We start from the raw sequence: 16,443 nt of genomic DNA, 5'->3' as shown, positions 1-16,443 counted from the left end.
TGCCCCAAGTGCTGGACTCACACCTCCCCTCCACCCGCCCTCCGGGGGCTCCTTGTGGGACCCTCACCCTGCCGTGCCCAGGGGAGCTCGGGTAGACAAGGAGCAGGCTCAACAAACCGTCCCCGCCCCCCACCCCTTCCCGCTCTAGGTGAGGACGCCCGCAGACTGGAGCTGTAGCGCCACCTTCTGGAAATCCAGAGACAGGTCTCCAGGAGACAGCCTGGTGAGTTGTCAGAGTAGAGAGACTAGAACGTTTAAAAATTCTCCCACAAGGCCTTCCTGGTGGTTCAGTGGTTAAGAATCCACCTGCCCAGGCAGGGGACATGACTGTCTGGGACAATCCCACAGGATGTGGGGCAACTAAGCACAAGCCACAAGTACTGAGCCCTCAGGTAGCAGTTACTGAAGTTCGTGCTCGCTAGATCCTGTGGTCCACAAGAGAAGCCGCCACAATGAGAAATCCGTGCCTGCAGCTAGAGAGTAGCCCTCACTGGCTGCGATTGGAGAAAGCCAGCACAGAGCAACAAAGACCTAGTGCGATCAAAAATAAGTCAATTTATTCCAAAAAAAAAAAAAAAAAAAAAAAGACTGGGAAGGAGGAGGGTTGTGAGTTGGGTCCCCTAGTTTTACGCTCCTTCTACCTCAGTGTCCTTGCTGATCAATGAATTCAACTGTCCAGGTAAATAATCAAGAAACATAATAGAAATGAAATAGTTTTATTCGACCCAAACTGAGGGCTATAGCTTGGGGGAAACCTCTCAGATAGCTCTGGGGAACTGCTCCACTGAAGCATGGTTTCCAGCAGTCTTACACCTGATCCAAACAAAGCTCACACATAACGCAACAGGATGCATTCATTCAAGGTTTCAAAAGAGACAGACTTAGTGTCTAGACAGCGAGACAGCAGCTCCCTGGTGTCTGGGAAGAGAACCTTATCTTCCAGGGATGTTAACATATTCACCATGAGAAGGGAGTTATTCATTCTTATCTTCAAAACAGATGTTCTTGACCACAGTGGTTAAAGCAGATGAGCTGTGAGAGTTGGACAGGCTGTCTTAGTTTACACACAGTTCAGGCTGAGCCATGGATAAGCCAAGATGACATCCCCATTCCTCAATATGTGAACATCTTCTCCATCACAGGATATAAAAATGTTAGAACATGTGATCCAGCAATTCTGCCTCTGAGAATGTACGGAGAAGAATTGAAAGCACACATGGGAAGAGATATTTCTACATCCTTGTTCACAGCAGCATTATTCACAATAGCTAAAACATGCAAGCAACCCAAGTACTCACTGATCAAAGAATGGCTAAATCCACGTGCTATGTGCATATACTAGAGTATTATTCAGCATTAAAAATGAGAGGAATATAACCCATGCTACAACATGGAGGAACCTAGTACACACTCTACTAAGCAAAATAAGCCTGACAGGAAGGGATAAAAAATGTTTGATTCCACCGAAATGAGGTACCTGCAGTGTTCAGATTTAGAAAGAGAAAGTAGAAGAACAATGGCCAGGAACTCAGAAAGGAGAAAGGAGGAATTGTTGTTGAATGGATACAAAGTTGATATTTTGTAAGGGGAAAAAAGTTGTGGAGTTTGGTTCCAAAAATGCAAATGTACTTAATGCTACTGAAATGGACACTTAAAGATCATTAAAATGCTCAATTTTATGAGTAATAACATAAAATTAAAAAAAAAAACACCTCTCAAAACCACCCCTGAGGGTAAACAGAAGAGTCGGGGCTGATAGCTACACTGCAGATGCTCCCCACCCACCCAGCCCCATCTCCACCCCAACAACCCAGGGGTGATGACCGTCTCTTGTGCTCAGGACTCCCCACTTCGGTTCTTGGAGATGTCTCAGCTCCAGCCCCGCATGGCTTATCCTCAGCCTCCCTGACTGACCCAGTGCTCCAGGCTCTGCTCCAAGGATCCAGTAAGTCTCAGGTCACCCTCTTCTGTAGGAGACTGGGCACTGAGTACACATCCTCCCAAAGAGACCTCTGCAATCCCAGAGTGCGGGGGGTCAGTCTGGCTCCAGCTTGAGAGTGGAGAGAATCCCACTTGCCAGATGAAAACAGGAGCTGGGAGCTGATTTGTTTACATAGAAGAGGTGGAGGGTTTGGATAACTGCCTGGAGATTCCAAGGCTCATTTTCTTGACTGGTGCTCAAACAATATCAAAGATTCCCCTTGAACAGGGTTTATGGTGTGAGGACCACTGATGTCAGTCTCCTGTGTACTGCTGACCCCTGAATCTGCAGGTTCCTCCTTTGTGGATGCCCAGGCGACTATAATGGTCTTGAGCATCCATGGATTTTGCTGTCCTTGGAGGAGGGCTGTGTGATGATTTATCTTAAGTCACCATTGGTTTGCTAAGCTGGCAACTCTGTGAAATTGGCTCTATTATTTGTTATTGATAGTAATTTTAAAATGTGGTGGAAAATTAAATATAGCTTAAAATTTGCCATCTTAACCATTTTTAAGTATACAGTTCAGGGCTGTTAGGTATATTTCTATTGTTGTGCAACTGATCTCCAGAACTCTTTTCATCTTAGAAAACTGAAACTGTCTCCATTTAACAATAACTCCCAGCTTTATCTTTCATCCCAGCCCCTGGCACACCACCATTCTGTGTTGTCTCTATGAAGTTGCCTCTTCTCAATGCTTCATAGACATGGAATCATAGCATCTGTTTCTGTGACTGGCTTATGTCACTTTGGAGAAGGAAATGGCAACCCACTCCAGTACTCTTGCCTGGAGAATCCCATGGACAGAGGAGCCTTGTGGGCTACAGTCCATGTGATTGCAAAGAGTTGGACACGACTGAGTGATTGTCACTTAGCATAATGTCCTCAGTGTTCCTCCACACTATAGCATGCATCAGAATTTCCTGTCTCTTTTAGAGAACAGACTTGTGGACACACAGGGGGAGGGAGAACGTGGGATGAATTCAAAGAGTAGCATTGAAACATATACACTACCATGTGTAAAATAGATAGCTGGTGGGAATTTGCTGTGTGATGCAGGGAGCTCAACCCGGTGCTCTGTGACTACCTAGAGGGGTGGGATGGAGTAAGGGGATGGGAGGGAGGGTCAAGAGGGAGGGGACATATGCATACCTGTGGCTGATTCACGTTGGTATATGGCAGAAACCAACACAACAATGCAAAGCAATCATCCTCCAATGAAAAATAAATTTATGAAAAAGAATTCCCTGTCTAATCAAGGCTGAATAATATTCCACTGCATGTATAGACCGCATTGTGTTTATCTGTTCCTTCATGGATGGACATCTGGGTTGCTTCCAACTTTCAGCTATTGTGAATAATGCTGCTAAGGAACACAGGTGTACAAATATTTTCAATTCTTTGGAGCATATACCCAAAGTGGCATTACTGGATCATGTGGTAAATGCATTTTTCATTTTTGAGGAACCACCATACTGCATCTATAGCTGCTACCCCATTTTACATTCCTACTCACAGTGCAGAAGGTTCAGCAGCAGCATTTGAGCAAGAACAAACACAGTCCAGAGAAGTATATGACTAGTTCAAGAGTGCTGGAGTGTTGGCAGAACCAAGATCTTATTCACAGTTTCCTGGCTCTTTGAATTCTTGCTCTTAACCATAATGTAAACTTGGACTTTGGAATATCAGGGGTGGAAGACCCATGGCAGTAACTCGTATTCACTGGGTCAGCCTAGCCCTGCAGAGCAGTGTATGCAGGAGATATTTCATGTCCCAAAGCAGCAGGCTACAGTCCTGTCATTTCTGATTCAGAATGAAGGCTAGTCCCCCCTCCCTCCAGGCAGTTAGGAGGCCACTGTAGTTTGATGCTTTGACTGAGCTGGGCTAGAGCGTGTGCCTCCCGTCACATGTCATCTCATTCTGCCCCAGGTCAGAGAACAAAGATGGAATGCAGTTTGTGAAAATCAGAAAAGGAGAGCTGATAGATCTCAGTTAAAAATTCAGTATTCTTATCTGTTCAACTCATACCAATTAAGTACCTACAGTGTGCCAGGCTCTGTGTTGAAAGCTTTTGCTCTCTAGGGGCAGAAGACTTGGCTTTCTAGATTTATTGACTGCTCTAATAATTCATTTGCCATAAAACAGATGAACAAAGTTAGTTTGGTGTGTACAGTTCAGTCCAGTTCAGTCGCTCAGAGCCCCATAAAAAACTTGGAGGCTCAAAGACAGTCAGGCAATTGAGGCTTATATGCCCCCCTGAGCTAAGGAAAAAGGAGTGGGGATCTGGGGCTTCAAATGGGAAGAAGAGAACCCACAGGAGAATTAGAAGAGCAAGTGCTTGGGAAACAAATGTTTGCTGCTCCAGCAGGTAAGTCTTTCTGAGATAAAAAGTTCTCTCTGGCAATGGCTCTCTTTCTGACATAGATCTCCATAATCTACATTATTTTGAGCACTTAAGAGAGAGGCAAGGAGATTCTCCTGAGTCTACTGGGTCTTAACTGTCTTCAGCTCAAAACAGTCAACCTGTCAAAGGAGCACATTTGGGGAGACATAATCCACTTCATGTCACTTCCCTTCAAGCAAACTTTCCAGTAATTTTGAATCATATTAAGAGTCTTCCTTATGGGCTTTCCTGGTGACTCAAATGGTACATAATCCACCTACAATGCAAGAGACCCAGGTTCAATCCCTAGGTCAGGAAGATTCCCTGGAGGAGGGAATGGCCACCCACTCTAGTATTCTTGCCTGGAGAATCCCATGGACAGAGGACCCTAGCAGGCTACAGTCCATGGGGTTGCAAAGAGTTGGACATGACTGACTGACTAACACTTTCATGTATGTTTGAGAAACCAAAGTGCAGAGATAGAGAACTTGCCCAAAAGTGTCCTTTACCACCTGCTCCTCATCACTTCTATGCTCCATAGAACTAGATTCCCATGGTCAAGGGTAGATGGACATATTTAATGCCTTTTTGTCTTGTTTTCTCAGCAGATCATAGTGTCCTCAACTATGTCTCGGATACTATGTCAGAAAGTTCACCAATTTGGTCAGAAGCTAGTCCGCAAGCGTTTACTGAAAACTATAGAGGAGTCTGAGAGACCTGTGTCTCATCTGAACATCCTAAACCTGGTGATCTTGGGTGTGAGCAGGATGTTGAAAGCTGGCGTGTACATCCTGATTGGTGCAGTGGCCAAATACATAGCTGGACCAGGAATCATCATTTCATTCTTGGTGGTTGCCCTCTTCTCTATGTTGTCTGCATTCTGCTATGCTGAATTTGGGGCCCGGGTCCCATGCTCCGGTTCTGTGTATCTCTACAGCTATGTCACCATGGGTCAACTCTATGCCTTCATCATTGGCTGGAACCTTATACTTCGCTTAATCACTGGTGAGATGATGGGGCAGCGAATGGTGTGGGGCTTAAGATTGGGAAACTATGTTGGAGGATTGGGTTCTCAGTCATTCATGAGCACTTTATTATTGAGCTTGTGGAGAGTTTGTAATAGTGTCAGGAAAACCCCACAACTTCATTCTACTCAGCTTTATCCTGTTTCCTTAAATGATGGACCATGAACCCAGAAGGAAAGATGACATTCTCTCATCATATTGAAGTCTTTGCTCAGTTTTTGCCTTCCTGGGATTTTCCTTTACCACTTGACTTAAAATTTCCTCCCTCATCCTAGCCCTCCCAATCTCACTTTCTGCTTTTCTTTTCTTGCATAAATAACATTGATCTCCTCCTAACATATTAAAACAGTTGATCTTTTGGTGAATCATTTGGGTCTGTTCTCCCCAAGTCATGAAAAGAAACTCTTTGAGATCAGGTATTTCATCTGTTTTTACATCCCACAGCACAGCAATTCATATTTATCCATGAACATTCCTTCTTCTGCCACCATAGGAACTGCCTGTTTGGCCAGGGCCTTGAGCTACATCTTTGACAGCCTGATTGGGAACCACATCTCTCAAACATTACAGGGAATGCTCTCTCTGCATGTGCCCCACTTTCTGGCCACATATGTAGACTTTTTTGCTCTGGGCCTGGTTCTGCTGCTCACAGGTGAGACAGGGGTCAGTGACAGCATGGAAAACATGGGGTGTGGAGGAGGAGTTGGGGTGGGTAAGCTTGGGGTGGAATAATGCTGGAGGATTAGAGCTGGAAACAAGGGTCTGCCATATGAGAGACAGGAAGGCAAGACATAGATCATAATTTCCCACCCATGGCACTACTGATATGCTGATTTCTTTGGTGTGGGGGTTATCCTGTGCATTTTTGTTGTTGTTCAGTCTCTAAGTTGTGTCTGACTCTTTGCAACCCCATGGACTACAGCACACCAGGCTTCCCTGTCCTTCACTATCTAAACTCACACCCATTGAGTTAGTGATGCCATCCAACCATTCATCTTCTGTCATCCCCTTCTCTTCTTGTCTTCAATTGTTTTCAGCATCAGGGTTTTTTCCAATGAGTAAGCTCTCCAGCCAAAATATTGGAGCTTCAGCTTCAGCATCAGTCCTTTCAGTGAATATTCAGGACTGATTTCCATTAAGATTGACTGGATTGATCTCCTTGCTGTTCACGGACTCTCAAGAGTCTTCTCCAGCATCACAGTTTGAAAGCATCAATTTTTCGGTGCTCAGCTTTCTTTATGGTCCAACTCTCACATCATAGATGACTACTGGAAAAATCATAGCTTTGACTATCCAGACCTTTGTTGCCAAAGTGATGTCTCTGCTTTTTAATATGCTAAGTTTTTCATAGCTTTTCTTCCAATGAGCAAGCATCTTTTAATTTTGTGGCTGCAGTCACCATCCACAATGATTTTGGAGCTTAAGCATTTAGTTTTTTGTTAAAATCATTCTTGAGTGTTGAGTTACACCCCCAGCCTTTGCTCACTAGATACCTTTGATGTCCAAAGTCCAAACTGTGATAATTAGAATTTTTCCAGACAGTGCTGATGTCCCTTGGTGAATCAAATTACCCCCAGCTGAGAATCATTTACTTAGACTGACAAGTTTTCCTCTGAACTGAGACCAAAGTTTGTCACTTAAAGTGAGAAAATTCACATAGCATAAAATTAAGCATTTTATTTTTCCCAGCTTATTGATATATAATTAGCATACACCATTGTAGAAGTTTAAGGTGTTAGATGTGTATATTGTGAGATGGTTGCCACAATAATTAACCATCTTAAAGTGTAAACTCAATGACATTTAGTACACTCACAATGCTGTGCAACTATAACCTCCATCTAGTTCCAAACATGTTCATAACCCCAAAAGGAAAAACTGCTCCCTGTACCCACTGAGCAGTCAGTGTCTGTGTATTCACCACCAACAACTCACAGCCCTGGGAAATGATCTGTCTGCTTTCTGTGTCTTTTAATTTAATTATTTTGGATGTCTCCTATTTCATCTTTCCCACAGGTCTACAGGTTCTGGGAGCTCATGAGTCAATCCTGGTTACCAAAGTGTCCGTAGGAATCAACCTCTTGGTTTTCATCTTCATCATCATCACTGGCTTCATTAAAGGGGACCTGCACAACTGGAAGCTCACAGAACAGGATTACACATTGGCCGCATCTGGATCCAGATCTGGATCTAGAGATGTCTATGGCTTAGGAGGGTAATATAGGCCATAACATATGAGTAGAGGGTGTGCAGAGCTGGGAATATAGTGGGAACAAAAGAAACCTGGGCTGATGAACCCAGGTAGCAGGGTCCCTGGAGCCCAGGACCTGTGTGTGGTATGATGGAAGGAGTCCAGTAGAAATGGCTGAATTCACTCACCTCCCCCATATTCTTCCTCATTCCTTCTCTCACCATAGGTTGGGCTTTCTGGGTTCTGGAGGGTTTGCACCTTTTGGCTTTGAAGGGATTCTCCGGGGAGCAGCTACATGTTTCTCCACGTTTTTTGGTGTTGATGGCATTGTCATTAAAGGTAACATGGTCCTCACGTGTCCCAACCAGCGTATGGGTACAGACTGGGCTGCCGTTGGGCACAGGAATTGGGAGGTTGAGCTGCTTTTGACGGTGCAAGAAAGAAAGGGAGTTTTGCTTTCACCTCAGTGTGTTTTCCTGAGTCAGTACTCCACCACTGTTGCAGGGAAAGAAGCTGTAAATCCTCAACGTGCCATCCCCTTGGGCATCGTGATCTCTCTCTTGATCTGCTTTTTGGTGTATTTTGGTGTCTCAGTGGCACTCACCCTCATGGTGCCCTACTACCAGATTCAGCCTGAAAACCCTTTGCCACAGGCTCATCTCAATGGTTGGTGGGTCCCCGCCAAATATGTCGTGGCTGTTGGCACCCTCTGTGCTCTTACATCCAGGTCAGTGTCATGGTTTTCTCCCTGTCTACTGTCAGATGCTTGGGTGTCTCAACCCTTAGGAATGAGACGCAAGAGGGAAAGACATCTTATCCCTTGTAGATGAGAGGGCAGAAATCCAGTCTGTCCTGCTTCTCCATGTCCTTAGATGGTTCCATTTTCTCTTCCAGACTCCATACTGCCGTGTTCAGAATATCTCCTTTGATCTACACAATGGCAGAGGACAGGCTCCTTTTCCAGGGACTTACCCGGATCTTTGTCTGCACAAGCACCCCCATCATGGCCATCATGTCTGCTGGAAATCTTACAGGTAAAAAATAAAAAAATACCAAACCGACTCCTTTGATCAATTTCTTAACTTAGATATTTCTGGTGGTTTCTCACTCTCTCTCTTTCCCCTTTGTTGTGCCCTTCTTCTAGCGATCATGGCATTACTCTTCGACTTGACTGACCTTGTGTTCCTTGTGTCAATTGGGACCCTGCTTGCTTACTCGCTGGTGGCTTTTTCTGTCCTTGTCCTCAGGTAAGACCCCACTACCCCTTGACCTGGGGCCTTGGACTCTTGAGGATTAGTGTCGAGGTAATCATCTTCTGCCTTCATTCTGCCTTCTAAAAATCTTGCTCTGCTTAACGCAGGAAAGAAGATGGATTGTTGGATCCAACATCTACATGGTGTTGGATGAGCAGTGACTGCTAAGTATTGCCTAAATACCTCTAATTCAGGTACCAGCCAGACCAGAATTTAAGCAAGAATGAGAAAACAGAGGAGAAAATGGATATGCATGACCTTGATGGAATTACTTTGGAATCTGTACCTGAAGCTGGAATCTTGAACATTCTGAAGAATCTGTGGTTCCCTCCCAGCACCAGCCCCACCCAGAAATCTGGCCAGATTGTCTATGGATGTGCTTCCCTGCTTGGTGAGCACTGGGATTTCTTTTTTGGTGGTATTCTGAAATTGAGAGGATGGGGTGTAAATGTGTGTCTTTTTTTGTTAAGAAGTAATAAGATATGATGCCCTTCTTGATTTGGGCAGCCTGGGGAAGGGTGTGACCCAAGGTCCTGACATCTTTGACTTCTGGGTCCAGCCTGTTCTCCTTCACCTTGACCCCTGCAGTTCTCCTGCTGACCATCCTGAGCCTGGTCCTGGCCCAGTGGCCCAGCCAGGTGTTCTCTGGAGACCCCGTGCTCACAACAGTGGCAGTGCTGCTGCTGCTGCTCATCACTGGAGTCACGGTCATCATCTGGAGGCAGCCCCAGAACCCCTCTCCTCTTATGTTCAGGGTAGGTGACCTTATGTGCCCAAACTGTCCACCTTTACTGAATGAAGCTTGTATGCTTCATGGCCTAAACACCCTTTGCTGGACCAAGGAAGAAGGGGAGTTGCTAAAAGCAATGGACCCTTCCCTGATCCACACTCAGTGCTTTACATATACAACCTTAGTAGGTGCTGAACACACAGCCTGAACACTGGAATCTTCCTGCCCACGGGAAAGCATTGTCTCCCTTGCAGATGTCAGTGATGACCTGACTCTGCCCACAGGTCCCTGCTCTCCCTGTCCTTCCACTGGTGAGCATCTTTGTGAACATTTACCTGATGATGCAGATGACCTCTAGGACCTGGGCCATATTTGGCATCTGGATGGCTATTGGTAAATGACTTTCTGGGACAAAGAGAATATTTGAGTGACAAACCCAATCCTCTTCCTACTGTCTCTTCCCCTAAACTGTGTCAGATGCCATAATAGGAGGCCTACTGAGAATTTGTAAGTGATAAGAACACCTACTTTCCCTTCTCATCATCTCATCTCCCTAGGATCTGTCATATACTTTGGATATGGAATTCGACACAGCATGGAGGAGAACAATGACCAACAGCCACCAGCCTCCATCTCTCAGACTCTTGATGAAGACATCCCAGGTGTTGAGTCAGCTTAACCACAGGGAATAGATGCTGTGTGGAATTTCTCCATGCACTGGACGTACCTTCTTGTTCAAGGGCACTATGAGCCTCTATGGAATTTGAAGGTGGGAAGCATTTAAAGCCTCGTATTCATTGCCAGCAGACAAAATGATTTTTATGCTATATAACTGATATTGTTCAAATTGTGCTATATATACAGAAAAGTACATGCTTCATAAGCTTGCTCCTTGGAAGAAAAGCTATGACTAACAGTGTATTTAAAAGCAGAGACATCTTTTGCCAACAAAGATCCTTATAGTCAAAGCTATGACTTTTCCAGTAGTCATGTACGAATGTGACATTTGGACCATAAAGAAGACTGAGAGCCAAAGAATCAATGCTTTCAACCTGTAATGTTGAAGAAGACTCTTGAGAGTCCCTTGGACAGCAAGGAGATCTAACCAATCAATCCTAAAGAAAATCAACCCTGAATATTCATTGTGAGGACTGATGCTGAACCTGAAGCTCCAATATTTTGGCCACCTGATGCAAAGAGCTGACTCATTGGAAAATACCCTGATGCTGGGAAAGATTGAGGGCAAGAGGAGAAAGGGGTGACAGAGGATGAAATATTTGGATGGCATCACTGACTCAATGGTCATTAAGTTTAGCAAACTGAGGGAGATAGTGAAAGATGGAAGCCTGGTATGCTGTAGTCCATGGGGTCACAAAGAGTTGGACATGACTGAGCAGCAGAATAACAAAAACATAAGTGTGCAGCAAGATGAATTTTCACAAGGAAATTATGACAGTGTAACCAGCAACCAGAGGAAGAAATAAAATATTAACCTGGCACATGAGAAACAACTTCCTGTGTCTATTTCCAATGAAAACACACAGTTTGCCACTTTTTGATGAAAACACAGGCAACTGTATATTACGTTGAGAGTTGCACTGTAAATATTCAGTTCAGTTCAGTTCAGTCACTCAGTCCTGTCCGACTCTTTGCGACCCCATGAATCGCAGCACGCCAGGCCTCCCTGTCCATCACCATCTAGCGGAGTTCACTCAGACTCACGTCCATCGAGTCCTTGATGCCATCCAGCCATCTCATCCTCGGTCGTCCCCTTCTCCTCCTGCCCCCAATCCCTCCCAGCATCAGAATCTTTTCCAATGAGTCAACTCTTCGCATGAGGTGGCCAAAGTACTGGAGGGACTCTCAAGAGTCTTCTCCAACACCACACTTCAAAAGCAGCAATTCTCCGGTGCTCAGCCTTCTTCACAGTCCAACTCTCACATCCATACATGACTACTGGAAAAACCATAGCCTTGACTAGACGGACCTTAGTTGGCAAAGTAATGTCTCTGCTTTTGAATATACTATCTAGGTTGGTCATAACTTTTCTTCCAAGGAGTAAGCGTCTTTTAATTTCATGGCTGCAATCACCATCTGCAGTGATTTTGGAGCCCAAAAAATTAAAGTCTGACACTGTTTCCACTGTTTCCCCATCTATTTCCCATGGAGTGGTGGGACCGGATGCCATGATCTACGTTTTCTGAATGTCGACCTTTAAGCCAACTTTTTCACTCTCCTCTTTCACTTCCATCAAGAGGCTTTTTAGTTCCTCTTCACTTTCTGCCATAAGGGTGGTGTCATCTGCATATCTGAGGTTATTGATATTTCTCCCAGCAATCTTGATTCCAACTTGTGTTTCTTCCAGTCCAGCATTTCTCATGATGTACTCTGCATATAAGTTAAATAAGCAGGGTGACAATATACAGCCTTGATGTACTCCTTTTCCTATTTGGAACCAGTCTGTTGTTCCATGTCCAGTTCTAACTGTTGCTTCCTGACCTGCATACAGATTTCTCAAGAGGCAGGTTAGGTGGTCTGGTATTCCCATCTCTTTCAGAATTTTCCACAGTTTACTGTGATCCACACAGTCAAAGGCGTTGGCATAGTCAATAAAGCAGAAATAGATGTTTCTCTGGAACTCTCTTGCTTTTTCCATGATCCAGCAGATGTTGGCAATTTGATCTCTGGTTCCTCTGCCTTTTCTAAAACCAGCTTGAACATCAGGAAGTTCACACTTCACGTATTGCTGAAGCCTGGCTTGGACAATTTTGAGCATTACTTTACTAGCATGTGAGATGAGCGCAATTGTGCAGTAGTTTGAGCATTCTTTGGCATTGCCTTTCTTTGGAAAGAATGAAAACTGACCTTTTCCAGTCCTGTGGCCACTGCTGAGTTTTCCAAATTTGCTGGCATATTGAGTGCAGAACTTTCACAGCATCATCTTTCAGGATTTGAAACAGCTCAACTGGAATTCCATCACCTCCACTAGCTTTGTTCTTAGTGATGCTTTCTAAGGCCCACTTGACTTCACATTCCAGGATGTCTGGCTCTAGATGAGTGATCACACCATCGTGATTATCCAGGTCATGAAGATCCTTTTTGTACAGTTCTTCTGTGTATTTTTGCCATCTCTTCTTAATATCTTCTGCTTCTGTTAGGTCCATACCATTTCTGTCCTTTATCGAGCCCATCTTTGCATGAAATGTTCCCTTGGTATCTCTAATTTTCTTGAAGAGATCTCTAGTCTTTCCCATTCTGTTCTTTTCCTCTATTTCTTTGCATTGATCGCTGAGGAAGGCTTTCTTATCTCTGCTTGATATTCTTTGGAACTCTGCATTCAGATGCTTATATCTTTCCTTTTCTCCTTTGCTTTTCACTTCCCTTCTTTTCACAGCTATTTGTAAGGCCTCCCCAGACAGCCATTTTGCTTTTTTGCATTTCTTTTCCATGGGGATGGTCTTGATCCCTGTCTCCTGTACAATGTCACGAACCTCATTCCATAGTTCATCAGGCACTCTATCTATCAGATCTAGGCCCTTAAATCTCTTCCTCACTTCCACTGTATAATCATAAGGGATTTGATTTAGGTCATACCTGAATGGCTTAGCAGTTTTCCCTGCTTTCTTCAGTTTGAGTCTGAATTTGGTAATAAGGAGTTCATGATCTGAGCCACAGTCAGCTCCTGGTCTTGTTTTTGTTGACTGTATAGAGCTTCTCCATCTTTGGCTGCAGAGAATATAATCAATCTGATTTCATTGTTGACCATCTGGTGATGTCCATGTGTAGAGTCTTCTCTTGTGTTGTTGAAAGAGGATGTTTGCTATGACCAGTGCATTTTCTTGACAAAATTCCATTAGTCTTTGCCCTGCTTCATTCCACATTCCAAGGCCAAATTTGCCTGTTACTCCAGGTGTTTCTTGACTTCCTAGTTTTGCATTCCAGTCCCCTATAATGAAAAGGACATCTTTTTTGGGTGTTAGTTCTAAAAGGTCTTGTAGGTCTTCATAGAACCGTTCAACTTCAGCTTCTTCAGCATTGCTGGTTGGGGCATAGACTTGGATTACTGTGATATTGAATGGTTTGCCTTGGAAATGAGCAGAGATCATTCTGTCGTTTTTGAGACTGCATCCAAGTACTGCATTTCAGACTCTTCTGTTGACCATGATGGCTACTCCATTTCTTCTGAGGGATTCCTGCCTGCAGGAGTAGATATAATGGTCATCTGAGTTAAATTCACCCATTCCAGTCCATTTTAGTTCACTGATTCCTAGAATGTTGATGTTCACTCTTGCCATCTCCTGTTTGACTACTTCCAATTTGCCTTGATTCATGGACCTGACATTACAGGTTCCTATGCAATATTGCTCTTTACAGCATTGGACCTTGCTTCTATCACCAGTCACATCCACAGCTGGGTATTGGTTTTGCTTTGGCTCCATCCCTTCATTCTTTCTGGAATTATTTCTCCACTGACCTCCAGTAGCATACTGGCCACCTACTGACCTGGGGAGTACCTCTTTCAGTATCTTATCATTTTGCCTTTTCATACTGTTCATGGGGTTCTCAAGGCAAGAATACTGAAGTGGTTTGCCATTCCCTTCTCCAGTGGACCACATTCTGTCAGACCTCTCCACCATGACCCGCCTGTCTTGGGTTGCCCCGCAGGCATGGCTCAGTTTCATTGAGTTAGACAAGGCTGTGGTCCTAGTGTGATTAGATTGACTAGTGTTCTGTGAGTATGGTTTCAGTGTGTCTGCCCTCTGATGCCCTCTTGCAACACCTACCATCTTCCTTGGGTTTCTCTTACCTTGGGTGTGGAGTATCTCTTCATGGCTGCCCCAGCAAAGCACAGCCACTGCTCCTTACCTTGGATGAGGGGTATCTCCTCTCACCATCCTTCCTGACCTTCAATGTGGGATGGCTCCTCTAGGCCCTCCTGCACCCACACAACCACCACTCGTTGGACATGGGGTTGCTCCTCCCGGTCACCGCCCTGGCCTCAGGGGTGGGGTTGCTCCTTCCTGCCACTGCCCCTGGCCTCAGGTGCTGCGCCTAGCCTCGGACGCGGGGTGGCTCCTCTCAGCCATCGCCCCTGACCTCGGACGTGCGCTGGCTCCTCCTGGTCGCCATTCCTGGCCTCAAACACGGGTTATCTCCTCCCGGCGGTCACCCCTGATCAGACGTGGGGTAGCTCTTAGCCGTGCTTAGTGCGCTGGCTGCCGCCACCGACGCCTGCGCTTAGTGCGCCAACCGCCACTTTAAATATTAGGACACAAATATTCTGGAAGGTTCTGGATGCTGCCATAAGTCTTTTTGAAGGAGGTCACCATTACCATTACCCCTACAATAGTTTGCCCTCAGGCCAAACTACAGGGAGGGAACACAGCCTTACCCATCAGCAGAAAATTAGATGAAAGATTTACTGAGCATGGCATTCCCCACCAAAGCAAGACCCAGTTTTCCCCATAGCCAGTACCTCCCATCAGGAAGCTTCCACAAGCCAGTTATCTTCATCCATCCATCAAAGGACAGACAGAATGAAATTCACAATCACAGGAAACTAACCAAACTGATCACATGGACCACGGCCTTGACTAACTCAGTGAAACTATGAGACCTGCCATGTAGAGCCGCCAAGACAGATGGGTCGTCATGGAGAGTTCTGAAAATGTGGTCTGCTGGAGAAGGGAATGGTGAACCACTGTAGCACTCCTGCCTTGTGAACCCCATGAACAGTATGAAAAGGCAAAATGATATGACACTGAAAGATGAAATCCTCAGGTCACTAGGTTCCCATATGCTACTGGAGACGAGCAGAGAAACAACTCCAGAAAGAATGACGAGGCTGAGCCAAAGCAAAAACAACATTCAGTTGTGGATGTGACTGGTGGTGAAAGTAAGGTCTGATGCTATAATAAGAACAATATTACATAGTAATCTGGCATGTTAGGTCCATGAATCAAGGTAAGTTGGATGTGGTCAAACAGGAGATGGCAACATCAACATTTTAGGAATTAGTGAATTAAAATGGACTGGAACTGGTGGATTTAATTCAGATGACTATTATATCTACTACTGTGGGCAAGAATCTCTCAGGAGAAATGGAGTAGCCCACATAGTCAACAGAAGAGTCTGAAATGCAGTACTTGAGTACAGTCTCAAAATCAACAGAATGATCTCTGTCTGTTTCCAAAGCAAACTCTTCAATATCATGGCAATCCAAGTCTATGCCCTAATCACTAATGCTGCAGAAGCTGAAGTTGAATGGTTTTATGAAGACCTACAAGATCTTCTAGAAGTAACACCAAATAAAAGATGTCCTCTACATCATAGAGAACTGGATACAAAGTAGGAAGTCAAACGATAACCTGGAGTAACAAGCAAGTTTGGTCTTGGAGTATAAAATGAAGCAGGGCAAAGGTTAACAGAATTTGCCAAGAGAATGCACTGTTCATAGAAAACACCCACCCACTTCAAACAACACAAGAATGACTCTACACGTGGACATATCCAGATGGTCAATACCAAAATCAGATTGATTATATTCTTTGGAGTCAAAGATGGAGAAGCTCTATACAGCCAGCAAAAACAAGACTGGGAGCTGACTATGGCTCAGATCATGAACTCTTAATTGCAAAATTCAGACTTAAATTGAAGAAAGTAGGGAAAACCACTAGGCCATTCAGGTATGACCTAAATCAAATCCCTTACAATTATACCGTGGAAGTGACAAAAGATTCAAGGATTAGATCTGATAGACAGAGTGCCTGGTGAACTATGGATGGAGGTTCATGACACTGTACAGGAGGCAGTGATCAAGACCATTCCCAAAGAAAAGCAATGGAAAAAGGCAAAATGGCTATCTAAGGAAGGCTTACAAATA

At 44.6% G+C, this 16,443-nt stretch overlaps 1 protein-coding gene across 3 annotated transcripts; it reads left to right on the top strand.

Moving 5' to 3' along the window:
• The first annotated feature begins 1,848 nt into the window (after window positions 1–1,848).
• On the top strand, window positions 1,849–11,066 carry LOC101115398 (cationic amino acid transporter 3-like). 3 transcript variants are annotated; one of them, XM_060399147.1, is made up of 12 exons: window positions 1,849–1,945; window positions 5,299–5,366; window positions 5,880–6,038; window positions 7,403–7,601; window positions 7,804–7,916; window positions 8,082–8,304; window positions 8,472–8,611; window positions 8,722–8,824; window positions 9,025–9,221; window positions 9,419–9,585; window positions 9,845–9,953; window positions 10,118–11,066. In XM_060399147.1, exons 2-12 carry the CDS (start codon window positions 5,309–5,311, stop codon window positions 10,237–10,239), a joined length of 1,590 nt encoding a protein of 529 aa, XP_060255130.1. In that variant the 5' UTR covers window positions 1,849–1,945; window positions 5,299–5,308; the 3' UTR covers window positions 10,240–11,066. The 3 variants fall into 3 exon arrangements, with proteins under 3 accessions (XP_060255130.1, XP_004015916.3, XP_060255129.1); XM_004015867.4 differs by having other exon boundaries at window positions 4,967–5,366; XM_060399146.1 differs by having other exon boundaries at window positions 2,210–5,366.
• The last annotated feature ends 5,377 nt before the right edge of the window (window positions 11,067–16,443 follow it).

Source organism: Ovis aries, chromosome 14 (assembly GCF_016772045.2).
Source record: "Ovis aries strain OAR_USU_Benz2616 breed Rambouillet chromosome 14, ARS-UI_Ramb_v3.0, whole genome shotgun sequence".
Classification (NCBI taxonomy): Eukaryota; Metazoa; Chordata; class Mammalia; order Artiodactyla; family Bovidae; genus Ovis; species Ovis aries.
Note: the sequence above shows the minus strand (reverse complement) of the source record. Positions and strands in the feature narration are given on the sequence as shown.